This window comes from Populus nigra, chromosome 15, assembly GCF_951802175.1.
Source record: "Populus nigra chromosome 15, ddPopNigr1.1, whole genome shotgun sequence".
Taxonomy (NCBI): domain Eukaryota; kingdom Viridiplantae; phylum Streptophyta; class Magnoliopsida; order Malpighiales; family Salicaceae; genus Populus; species Populus nigra.
Window position 1 is genome coordinate 9,653,708 of NC_084866.1, and position 11,045 is coordinate 9,664,752.

Sequence of the window (11,045 nt, forward strand, 5' to 3'; positions counted from 1 at the left end):
GCGGTCTTGGGCTGTTGTGAGATTGAATCACGGTTGTCACAGCTGGTTGAACGAGGCAGTGGTTGTGGCATCGTGGGTGGAAGCGACCGAGTCTATTGTGGTGAGTGGTGGCTCCTGTCAGCTTGTGATGCTGATCAGTTGATTGTTGAAGACAAAGATTTGCTGCTTGTGGCATGAGAGATCTGGCCAGTTCTTAAAGACGAATACTTTTTTTATTCAGCTGTAAATTGAAAGACCGAAGGGATTTATTTTTGTCTAGATCAGTTGCTAATGATCATCCTAAAGATTTTCACAAGCCCTGCTCTAATAGACTGTTTGATTGTAAGAAAATTAAAAATTCAAAGTTCTTATATCAAAATTGATTCATAACAATGAAAAAAAAAACCAGAAAAGAAAAAAGAATTCAGGAAGAGAAGCTGTTATTTTTATTTAATCATTAAAAACTCTAGAAAAATATATAAACAGCATAATCATAAAATATCCAACCATTAAGCTCTACACATCAATTACAACTGTTTATAATAGATAATTTAATAAATAAAATAAAACAATATAATATAATATATACAAATGAGCTCAAGTGCTCAACGACTGGATCACCGCATATCGTCTTCGTCGTAATATAGATATGGTGTCCTCACTACAACCAAATATAACCCTAAACCAGGACAGATTGCAACCTTCTGTACAAAAATATTAAATGATGATGATGAAACCATATCAGTCACTGCTCTCCTGGGTCTACGTACTTGATTTTGGACTGGCAGAGAAAGTGAGTAGCCTGAAAAAGTGTGCAACATGGCCGTGGGGCCATCATGATCCATCTAATCGAGAGGTTTCTTATTTATGGTCTTGCTCGAAACAGACAGGGATGGTGGTTGATCGAGATGATACCATCGCCACATTCATGAATCAACTACCTACTTTTCCTGCTTACTGAAGAATAGTTTCAAACTCTGTTTTCGAATTTGTGCCCACTATTTCATGTAAAATCTGTAAGACTGTAATTTTCAGAAAAGACGCTCAATTTGATTGCTCCAGTAGTTTTTCTCAGGATTTTCTGGTTATGTAAAATAGAGAGTAATCAATCAACAAGCATCAATATTCCATTACTTTTTTTCTTCTTTTTTTTGTCTTCTAAAGAAACATTATATATACCATCCTTTTAGTTGAAAGAAGGCAAACAAGTTATACTAAACTTCAAATAAATTTACTTCACTACATTAAAATTACAAGAGAGAATGAACAATTCCCTCCATGCTGCTTCTATTCAAGTTTGTAAGACAAGAAAATTGCTCCTCCATAATAATTCCATACACACAAAAAAAGAAAATTATAGATGCAATCAGCTGCCAGGAACCAGCATTGAATACCCAAAAGTCCCTTCAAAAACAACGATGCTCAAGAGTGGGGTGGTGTTTTCAATCCATCCTGCCATCATCAACAACCTATGCGACACAACCTCCACACACGATGCTCCTGCAGTAGATAAAAAGCACTAGCCTATTTAACGGAGAAGGTTAAGTATCCATGCATGTAATTATGATATTGCAGGCGAGGAAAGGGATGATTCAACTGCTCAAGTTCAGAAATGTAATGGATTCAACCTTGGTTGACCATAATGATGAAGAGAAGACCACAGCTACTCATGAGTCTCGATTTGTTTATGGTTGACACCAAAATCAAATACTAATATATATCTGTTTTAACAGTAAAGGCAATCCCCTCGAGCACACCGAGAATGTTGGGTTTAAACAGGACATCCACACATGGAATGTTGCATTCGCATTTCTTGTGGCTTTCTCTAAGATTCAAAATCTACACGATAACATGGGGAGACAAACTCACTTACCAACTAAAGTAAGCCACTAAGGGTTGGACTTCAATATTCTTTGGTTCCTGCCAAATACACAACTCGACTAATGTATCCATTTTTGGATTCTCAATATCAAGATCCAAATAGTCTAACAATCAAATGAGGGAAGAAAAAAGGCTAATTAACTAGTAATTGGTTGCGAGAAACCTTCCCTTTGCCAAGCCTCTCTATTGCTTCCCACTCCCTTCTTATCATCTACTACCTAATTCTACTTTATTTGGTAACAGCAATGCAGTAGAGCAATGGGAAATATCAAACAAGAGAAAGCAGAATGAAGTACTAACGCAATAGTGCAACCAGCACTTCGGCTCCTTTTCTTCCTTGCCACCTCCTTCCTCCTTGGAGGTTGAATAACAACCTTGATTGCAGTATCAAAAACAGCTTTGACATTCTGAATGATCAACCACAAATCATTTCATGCACTAATCATCGCAAGGAAAAGGAAAAAATGGACCTTCAGAGCACCGTATAAAACATTTCTCAAAGCTAAGAATCACGCAAGTAAACTACCTGCTGAGTCTTAGAGCTGCACTCAATATATGCTGCTGCACCAATCTGTTTCCTGAGCTCCTCCCCCTAGTTATATAACATAAGCTCTTTGTAGCAACTGTATGCCACACAAGAAAAATAAACTCACAATTGAAGCCAAAAATCAACAAATACATACCTGAGCAGATGTTATGACATTAGAATTCATATGATCAACCAGATATCCTCTGTCTTCACGAAGGTCTGTAACAGATAAAATATTAAAACCTAGTAAAACACACAAAAAGCTATCTAAATAGACACACATGGTCAGGATCACATTTCTATTTTTCGAACTTGCTTACCCAATTTCGTTCCAACAAGAACAATCGGAACATTTGGTGCAAATCGACGCAGTTCAGGCATCCACTGAAAAATCAAATTGGATGGAAAGCCTCAGTTATTAATGTATCGAGATATCTAATTCAGAAACAAAAAGCTCCTGAAGAAAATAGCCAATGTCTAGAGTCCAGGAATTACATTAATGTCAGGTGAGGGAGCGCAGAGTAAACAACAATACAAGAGGGTTTAATTTGAAATGAATAATAGTATGAGACTTTTTCCAAGAATGATCTTAAAATATCCTTGACAATTGGAAAGTGAAAAGATAAGAAAAAGAAAAGTAGGAAAAGACATCAGCATTAAAGTTTGTACCTTCTTAAGAACATTTTCGTAACTTGCCCTACTAATTAATGAGAAAGCCAGCACAAATATGTCTGCACCTCTGTAGCTGAGGGGCCTCAGCCTGCTGTAATCCTCCTGACCTTCAATTAAGTTTAAGTTAAAGTAATTAGTCATAAATTTAGTTGCAACCAGAACCTAACAACAGACTCTGAAATTATGACAGGCAGCATTAGAACTTAAGAAGGCTTGGTTTATGTGGACATCCAAATACCTGCAGTATCCCACAGTCCCAAATTGACAATGCTCCCATCCACAGCCACATTAGCACTAAAATTATCAAACACTGTGGGTATATAATCCTGGGAAGAGCAAACAAGAAATATGGGTCTGTGAGGGAGGAATATCCTCATATAGCCATTAACCAAAAACTCTTACTGAAACCTTGACCAATAACGATGAAGATGCAAAAACCAACAAAAAAAAGAAGCAATCTTTAAATAGACCCATATGGAGAAATGTCATGGGAAGTCATAAATGGAGCCAATTAAAGCAGCAAAGCCAAAAAAAAGTGAGAGAAGGGTTGTTAATGTCAAGTGGTTGAGCGAGGATGGGGATGTATGTCTTAAAACAAAAAAAAAAAAGACTTCTTACAGTAGGGAACTTGTTGCTGGTATAACAAATGAGCATACAGGTTTTGCCAACAGCTCCATCTCCAACTGTAACACATTTAATGAACTTGGAAGCACTCATCTCCTCTTAAACCTGAGAACAACTTGCACAGTAACTCTTCTTTTAACTACAGCGAGAGAGTTTGGGATATATTAAACCCTCTAAAAGGTTGAGTTAAAGCAAAGAAAGATGCTTAAAGAAGGAAAAGTTGAACCGAAGATGTTAAAAAAGCAAGTGAATTGCGAGCTTGAAATGTAGAGAGCTGTAGGGATGATATAATAGAGGTCTTTCTCTCGGGTCTCTATTTTCGTTGGAGGGAGGGGGAGAGAGAGAGAGAGAGAGAGAGAGAGAGAGAGAGAGAGAGAGAGTTACTATCTTTAGTCAAAGGTCCATCGCTCTTTATCGTCCCTCTCAAGAAATTTCAAAACCAACAGAAATATTTTTTGAAATGCAGAAAACTGGGTCCCTCTCTCAAACGGCAACTATTCGATCCCTGCCGTTTGGATGGATTTGATGCCTCATCCAATGTTACGGAGTAGCGTTTTGGTTTAAAATATATTTTTTAAAAACAATATTAAAAACATATTTTATACTTTATAAAAATTATTTTTAATATTAATAAAACTATATAAAAATAGAAAAAAATTAATTTTAATAAAGAAATTTAATGAAAAAACATTTCATGACAGGTAAGGGCAGAATATAACTGACACAAAATAGATAAATAATAAGAAAAAAAATATAAGCACTGTCATTGTGTATCGTTGGTGAAAAAAATTGACATTGTATAACAAGAGGAGTTGAATCGCTGTTTGTTTTTTTGTTTTAATTTTTTTTTTATTTTGAATTAATATTTTTTAGTGTTTTTAAATTATTTTATTGTGTTAATATTAAAAATAATTTTTAAAAAATAAAAAATATATTATTTTAATGTATTTTTAAATAAAATATATTTTAAAAAATAATCGCAACTTCATTTTTAAACAGATAATTAAAAAATTTACTGGACTTAAATTCGAGTTTTATTTTTTATTTTCTAAGCTGAGTCTTAAAGCTGTAGAAAGAAAAGTGAATATTTGAGGCAGGTAGTAAAAATACAAGCCTTCAAGTGAAAAAAACAACTCTGTTCTTTATGTGCCATCGCATAATATAAAAGAGAAAATTAAGTCTCGGTAACACCAACTCCAGAGCATGCAAGAAAACAACAACGAGAAAAACAGAGCAGTAGCCAGCGTTTGTGGAGCAGTGTTTGTTTTTTTTCGTGGCGCTTAGCTTTTTTAATTTTTTTAGTTAAACTTTTTAAAAATAATTTTTTATTGGTTTAATTAGATTAATATAAAAATTAATTTTTTTAAAAAAATATTATTTTAATATATTTCTAAGTTAAAAACACTTTTAAAAACAACCCATAATTTCAAACATAATCTTAAAAATTATTTGGAAACATGCTAGCCGTGTATCTTTATAAATCTTGAATTTTTTTGTTTAAGATTAATTTTTGTTATATTTCTAGATAATGTGTTGTCATCAAGTTAAAAATAATTCGAAAAAATAAAAAAAAATATTTAAATAAAAATATTTTATAAAATAATTATTAGCAAAGACATAAACAGTCAACTAGTCGCTAGCTAAAAAACAGTACAAGTGTTTAAAAATTGGTTTCTTTCCCGACAATTGAAATGCGACCGTTAGGTAATATTGGACTGATAAATATATAATACAAATGCAAGGACTAGTGGGGTGGTGGTCCTTTCATGCTTTGCCGTCCATCTATTAGATTTAGGTAGTGTTTGTTAGTTGTTATTTTAAAAAATATATAAAAAATAATGTTATTTTATATTTTATATTTTAGTTTTAATATCAATATATTAAATATTAAAATAATTAAAAAAAACAATTCCACATAAAATAATAAAAAATCATAAAATATAGTTTCAACGAAGAGAACCATCGCTAGTATTTGTTCAATAAATATCTGCGGCAGGTTCTAAATCATTCACATTTCTCAATAATTTATCATTATGTTTTATTTATTTTTGTGTTTTAAAAGTGTTTTTAAAAAAAATTTAAATTTTTTTTATTTTTTTACTTTAAATTAATATTTTTTGGTATTTTCAAATTATTTTAATGTGTTGGTGTCAAAAATATTTTTTAAAAAATAAAAAATATTATTTTAATGTATTTCTAAGTAAAAAACATTTTAAAAAGCAATTACAACTACACTCTCAAACAGAATCATTCATAATTAATGCTTGTTTGTTTTATTAAAAAATATTTTTTAAAAAATATATTTATTTTTGTTTTAAATTATTGTTTAATTTTTAATATATTTTCAAGTAAAAAATATTTAAAAAAACAAATCTTATTATAATACCAATCGTGCTGTTAGTGTAGATTCGACAAGTGATTTTGATTAATTTTTCATTTTAGCACAAGTAAGTTGATTATAAATTTACAGAAAATCATTCCACGGATAATCACCGAACACGCGATTAATTACTTGTCTAATGCAATCCCAATACGAGTGCACTTTTAAAAATCACCTCTTTCATTACAGTCGCTTTAATTTAAAAGTTTAAAGCTTAAATTGTCCTCGTGAATTGTAAAAGAATCTGTAAAATGAACGAAAGTTTAAATAAAGTTCTCCAAAAAAGAACAAAAATGATAAATTTAATCATTTATGTCCCCACTTCATTGTGAATACTTCTTTTACTCTTCATATTACCATTAAAATCATAAAATAAATTAAAAGTGCAAGTTAATCCACTGTTGCAGCAATTGCGGTAAACAAGGAGTTTTTGCTTTTTAAAAGTATTTTTAAAAAAATTTAAAAATTTTTTAATTTTTTTTGTTTCAAATTAATATTTTTTAGTATTTTTAAATTATTTTTATGTGCTCATATTAAAAATAATTTTTAAAAAATAAAAAAAATATCTTTTTAATATATTTCTGAATAAAAAATATTTTTCATATTATCATTGAAATCATAAAATAAATTAAAAGTACAAGTTGATTCATTGTTGCAGCAGTTCTTGTAAACGAAGAGATATTTAGTGTCGATTTGGGATGTGATTCATTTATTTTTTATAAAAGTTTAATTTTTTTTATTTTAATTAATTTTTTTAGTATTTTTAAATTATTTTAATGTGTTAATATCAAAAATAGATTTTTAAAAAAATTAAAAAAATATTATTTGATAAATTTCCAAACAAGAAATACTTTAAAAAGCAACCGTTACCATACTCTTAGACACTACCTTATATTGTGGACCGCAACAATGCATCTACAATGCAAAAAATATTATTCCTAAAATATATAAAAATATAATTTGATCCTTTATTTTTTTATTTGTCTCTATAGTTTTAAATATTTATATTTCAATTGTAAACTTTATTTTTATTAAATTTTAATTTTTAAATAATGAAAGAGAAAAGAAAGTTTTTAGGTGATCAGAACACTAATCTTTACATGGACGTGATTCATCTTGAAAAGGTGTATTCAATGGAGGTGGTTTAAATCTCTAATCACGCTGGAAAAGTGGATGGGGGATCAAAAATACTTTTTTTAATTTTCATTTAATTTTGAGTTTTTATATCGACTAGAAAATGTTTTGAGATTGTAAATGAGGTTGTTGAAGTTCTCATAATTTTGTTTAGGTAAAAATGAGTTGAAAAATCAAGGTTTTTGGATTCAAATACCCCAAACTGATTTTTTTTTTTAATTATTAGAGATGGATGAAAATCATGAAATTTTTTGGATTCAAAGACATGTCGTCTTCACGTTGTTCGTTTGAGTTTTTATAGAGGAAACTAGGTGTGCCTGGGTTTTTTTTTTGCCAGGCATGGAGACCTAACAATCTAGACTCATACACGCCTAGCTTCTCTTTGCTCTTCTTGTTTTTTGTTTAATTTTTTTATATCTTGAAATAAAATCCTCTTTAAATAAACAATTATAATGATAATTAAAAAATCATTTAATTATGCCAAAGTTGTAAATAAAATTATAAATTTTTATAATTATATTTGCAATTTTTTATAGTTATATATAAAAATAATATGTATAATATTTGAAAAACCATACATGAACATTCATTGAGAATAAAATATATATATTATTATATTTTATCGTCTATTCTTTTAATTGATTATTCTTTTATTTTCTTACACATTTGCATAAAAATTGGTTCTCAAATCATGATAAGTTTTTATATAAAAACTATGCTTTTAATAAAAAACTATTCTTATAAAAATAAAAATAAATAAATAAATAAAAAGAAACATTGAATAAAGAAATACATTTTTCTTCTTAAATATAATTCTTTTGAATTCTTATAAGATTTTATTTTAATTCATTTAAGTATTTATTAAAGAGAAATTATTGCTTATAAAATATTCATGGTTTGTAAAAAACAACTGCAGAATTTTTGGATTCTTCCTCAGAATTGAAATCATTAAAATTATTTTCACATATTTTGTTAATGGCTGCAAATTTAAATAAAAATTATTTAAAAATGGCCTTGAGTGAAAAAAAACCCTATTATTATACATAATACTAAAACTTGTGGTATTTTTACTATTCTTAAAACACTATTCACCTTCGTACAGTGGATTACAATAGTGTAATTTTTAAAATTTTTAATTTGATCCTTAATTTTTTTTACACAATTGATCTCTTTCGATACCATATTAGAGCCCAATTATTTTTTTTTAAGGAAGGGTTGAATTGAAAAAAAATGAGCTAAAGTGAAAAAAACGAGTAACATATGTGACAGATTAAAAATTTATATAAAAAATTCATTTAAGTCCCTTATCTTTTTTAATTATTAGATGACTAATCTCTTGAATTTTAAAAAATTCAATTTTGATATCAAAATTTATTTTATTCATTTTTCATTTTTTTTTTGTTAGAGAAAAGAAGAGGTCATCAGATTCTAACTTAGAGAGAGAAAATGCCCATTGATGAGAAATCCAACCACCAAAACAGTTATTCTTTTTATATCAAATGGTTTCATATGATGAGAAGAGTTAAGATTATGTGTTTTTTTTTTCTTGACAATTTCATAAATTATTTTAAATGATCAAATTTGATAGATAAAAAAATTCAATTAAAAAAAATAATAAGAGAAAAACAAATAACAATCATAAAAATAAGGACTAAAGTTAATATAAAAATCAAATTAAATTAAATTTTAAGAGATGAAATTAAAAAAATTCAAACAAAATATATAACAATCAAAAGTTTGAGAATTAAATTTGACATAATTAGCAAATAATATAATATTTCTAAATTTTTCATAACTTTTGAAAAGTGTTTTCTACCCCAAATAAAAAGAAAAAACTTTTTTAAAAATTAAATCAAATTTATCTTTAACTAAAAAATATTTTTTTGTTAGCTGAAAATAATTTTTTAAAAACTAATTTTTGAGAAACATTCGCACTAAACATTCACTGTGAATTTGAACGGTAAAATACGATGTTTTCTTTAATAGTCCTTTCCGCTCCATCAAAATTACTTTATTGAACAAGAAAGCCATCTTCGTCGATGATAGGGCCTTGGCCCATGATTGCAAAGCAGGCTGCCACATTATTTGGAACCAAATGTTGACAAGTCTCTATTTAAAGAATTCACATCATCTCAAGCGCACTAAAAGCTCCTGCAAGCAGTCATCCTGTGCTTTACCACACAGCTTAGAATTCCTATTCCTATTAATAATAAATTTGACTAGCAGCATGATGCTGGCATCTACAGAATCTCCTCCTAACTTCGCAGTTCCACTCTAATAAATGATGTTAATTAAAAGAAGAAGAAGCTGTAGCTCGAAAATAACATTATATAGGAAAAAGAAATATCCTCCTTTATTCCCAACATCATCTCATATCAAGTTCATGACATTCTTTGCGTCCAGAAACTAAAAGGCTCAATGGCCCAGAAACAAACAAGAAGGGAAATTCAAAGATCCTTGAGGATATCATCGGCACTGGACACAGTGAATTCTCCACCACCTTCAACATTTGCAGCTTTCACCTTAAGGTCATCAACCAAGAGAGCAAACCTCCTAGAACGTGTGCCAAGCCCTTTCTCTTGGAGGTCAAGCTCAAGGCCGAGAGCATGGGTGTAAGTTGCAGACCCATCAGCTAAGAATTTGACATGCTTATTCTCAGGGTAAGATTTGGCCCATGCCTTCATCACAAAGGGGTCGTTGACTGCAAATGAATAAGAAACCAAAACTCAAAAAACACGGAAACCAATCACTTTCTTTTAGTTCTCTAAACCTGCAATTAGTCTGAATTCCAACAGAATATAACAGATCCAGCTGATAAGTTACATACATATTATTTACGCCAACCAAAACAAGAGATGCAGACTTAAGAACAATGCAAGTTGAAGTAAGGCCGCACACATTTTAGTTTTTCCTCCAACACCAATACCAGTAGCAGATTAGGTGTGTCAGACAGATTCCCAAATTAGAAAAAAAAGAACCAGCATTTCTAGCAGCTTTGCTCTTCCTTCCAATTTCAATTATAACTGGTCAACTTAGATACAAAAACTTAACCCAGATTACATTAATTCGCAACAAATGGTGAAACCCTAGTTGTTGTACAGATTTTTAATCAAAATGACTCAAAAATAAGAAAATCAAATTAATTAAAAAAATAGATCCCCAAATGGAAAAGAAGACGTACCGCTGATGCACAAAATTTCTGTAACGCCCTTTGATTTTAACTCCTCTGCTTTCTCGATAAACCCCGGCACATGCTTCAAGCTACAAATCACCAAACAACAAAATCAATCATATATATACTTAAATCGGAACCATAAAAATAGTAACTCTGTTTACCTGCAGGTGGGTGTGAAGGCACCGGGAACACCAAAGAGGATGACCTTTTTACCGGCAGCTAGAGAGTGTACGGACACTTCCTGGAGCTGATCTTGCTCGTCGAAATAAGCGAGCTTTCCATCAGGCAAGACATCACCAACAGCAATCGGGGCCATATCGAATCGACGGTATTGTTTTCGTAACTGTTACCGTGTTATCGAGTGAGGGATTATGAGCAGAAGAACAGATATTGTGGCTGTGTATTTATAGTGTTTAAAATTTTAAATTTACATTTAAGGGAATTGAGAAAATTTTTGGGGTCCGGTGTTAAACGAGTGGCACGTGGGTGGGTGGCCGCTCTTGTAATTATCTTGGCATGGCCGTGCTTGCCAAGTGGACGACTATCTTGGTAAATGCGATCAGAGTTACGAGATTGCCCTTCCTTCTTGTTTGACCTGTCATTCCAGTCTAATCTCTCCCTCCCTCTATTTTCTCTTTTCTTGTTCGATCGGTCGCATGGAGCGGAGGCTT

The 11,045-nt window shown here is 30.5% G+C and overlaps 2 protein-coding genes across 2 annotated transcripts; both read right to left on the reverse strand.

The window, feature by feature from the left end:
* Positions 1-1,188: 1,188 nt before the first annotated feature.
* On the reverse strand, positions 1,189-4,045 carry LOC133674396 (rac-like GTP-binding protein ARAC7). The gene is made up of 8 exons (XM_062095477.1): positions 3,680-4,045; positions 3,300-3,387; positions 3,059-3,168; positions 2,710-2,773; positions 2,544-2,608; positions 2,387-2,452; positions 2,161-2,267; positions 1,189-1,479 (listed from the first exon to the last, which is right to left on the reverse strand). The coding sequence occupies exons 1-8, from the start codon at positions 3,776-3,778 to the stop codon at positions 1,449-1,451; spliced, it is 630 nt and encodes a 209-aa protein (XP_061951461.1). The 5' UTR covers positions 3,779-4,045; the 3' UTR covers positions 1,189-1,448.
* A 5,480-nt stretch (positions 4,046-9,525) lies between these two features.
* LOC133674937 (peroxiredoxin-2) lies at positions 9,526-10,763 on the reverse strand. The gene is made up of 3 exons (XM_062096236.1): positions 10,536-10,763; positions 10,381-10,460; positions 9,526-9,900 (listed from the first exon to the last, which is right to left on the reverse strand). The coding sequence occupies exons 1-3, from the start codon at positions 10,688-10,690 to the stop codon at positions 9,647-9,649; spliced, it is 489 nt and encodes a 162-aa protein (XP_061952220.1). The 5' UTR covers positions 10,691-10,763; the 3' UTR covers positions 9,526-9,646.
* Between the last annotated feature and the right edge of the window lie 282 nt (positions 10,764-11,045).

Excerpts from the sequence above, each read along its gene's own strand:
- LOC133674396 (XM_062095477.1), bottom strand. The coding sequence starts at position 3,778 with ATGAGTGCTTCCAAGTTCATTAAATGTGTTACAGTTGGAGATGGAGCT. Across the intron at positions 3,169-3,299 it reads GGGACTGTGGGATACTGCAG|GTCAGGAGGATTACAGCAGG; the intron begins GTATTTGGATGT and ends ACTTAATTGAAG. Across the intron at positions 2,609-2,709 it reads TCTTGTTGGAACGAAATTGG|ACCTTCGTGAAGACAGAGGA; the intron begins GTAAGCAAGTTC and ends TATCTGTTACAG.
- LOC133674937 (XM_062096236.1), bottom strand. The coding sequence starts at position 10,690 with ATGGCCCCGATTGCTGTTGGTGATGTCTTGCCTGATGGAAAGCTCGCT. Across the intron at positions 10,461-10,535 it reads GCCTTCACACCCACCTGCAG|CTTGAAGCATGTGCCGGGGT; the intron begins GTAAACAGAGTT and ends GGTGATTTGTAG. Across the intron at positions 9,901-10,380 it reads AGAAATTTTGTGCATCAGCG|TCAACGACCCCTTTGTGATG; the intron begins GTACGTCTTCTT and ends ATTCATTTGCAG.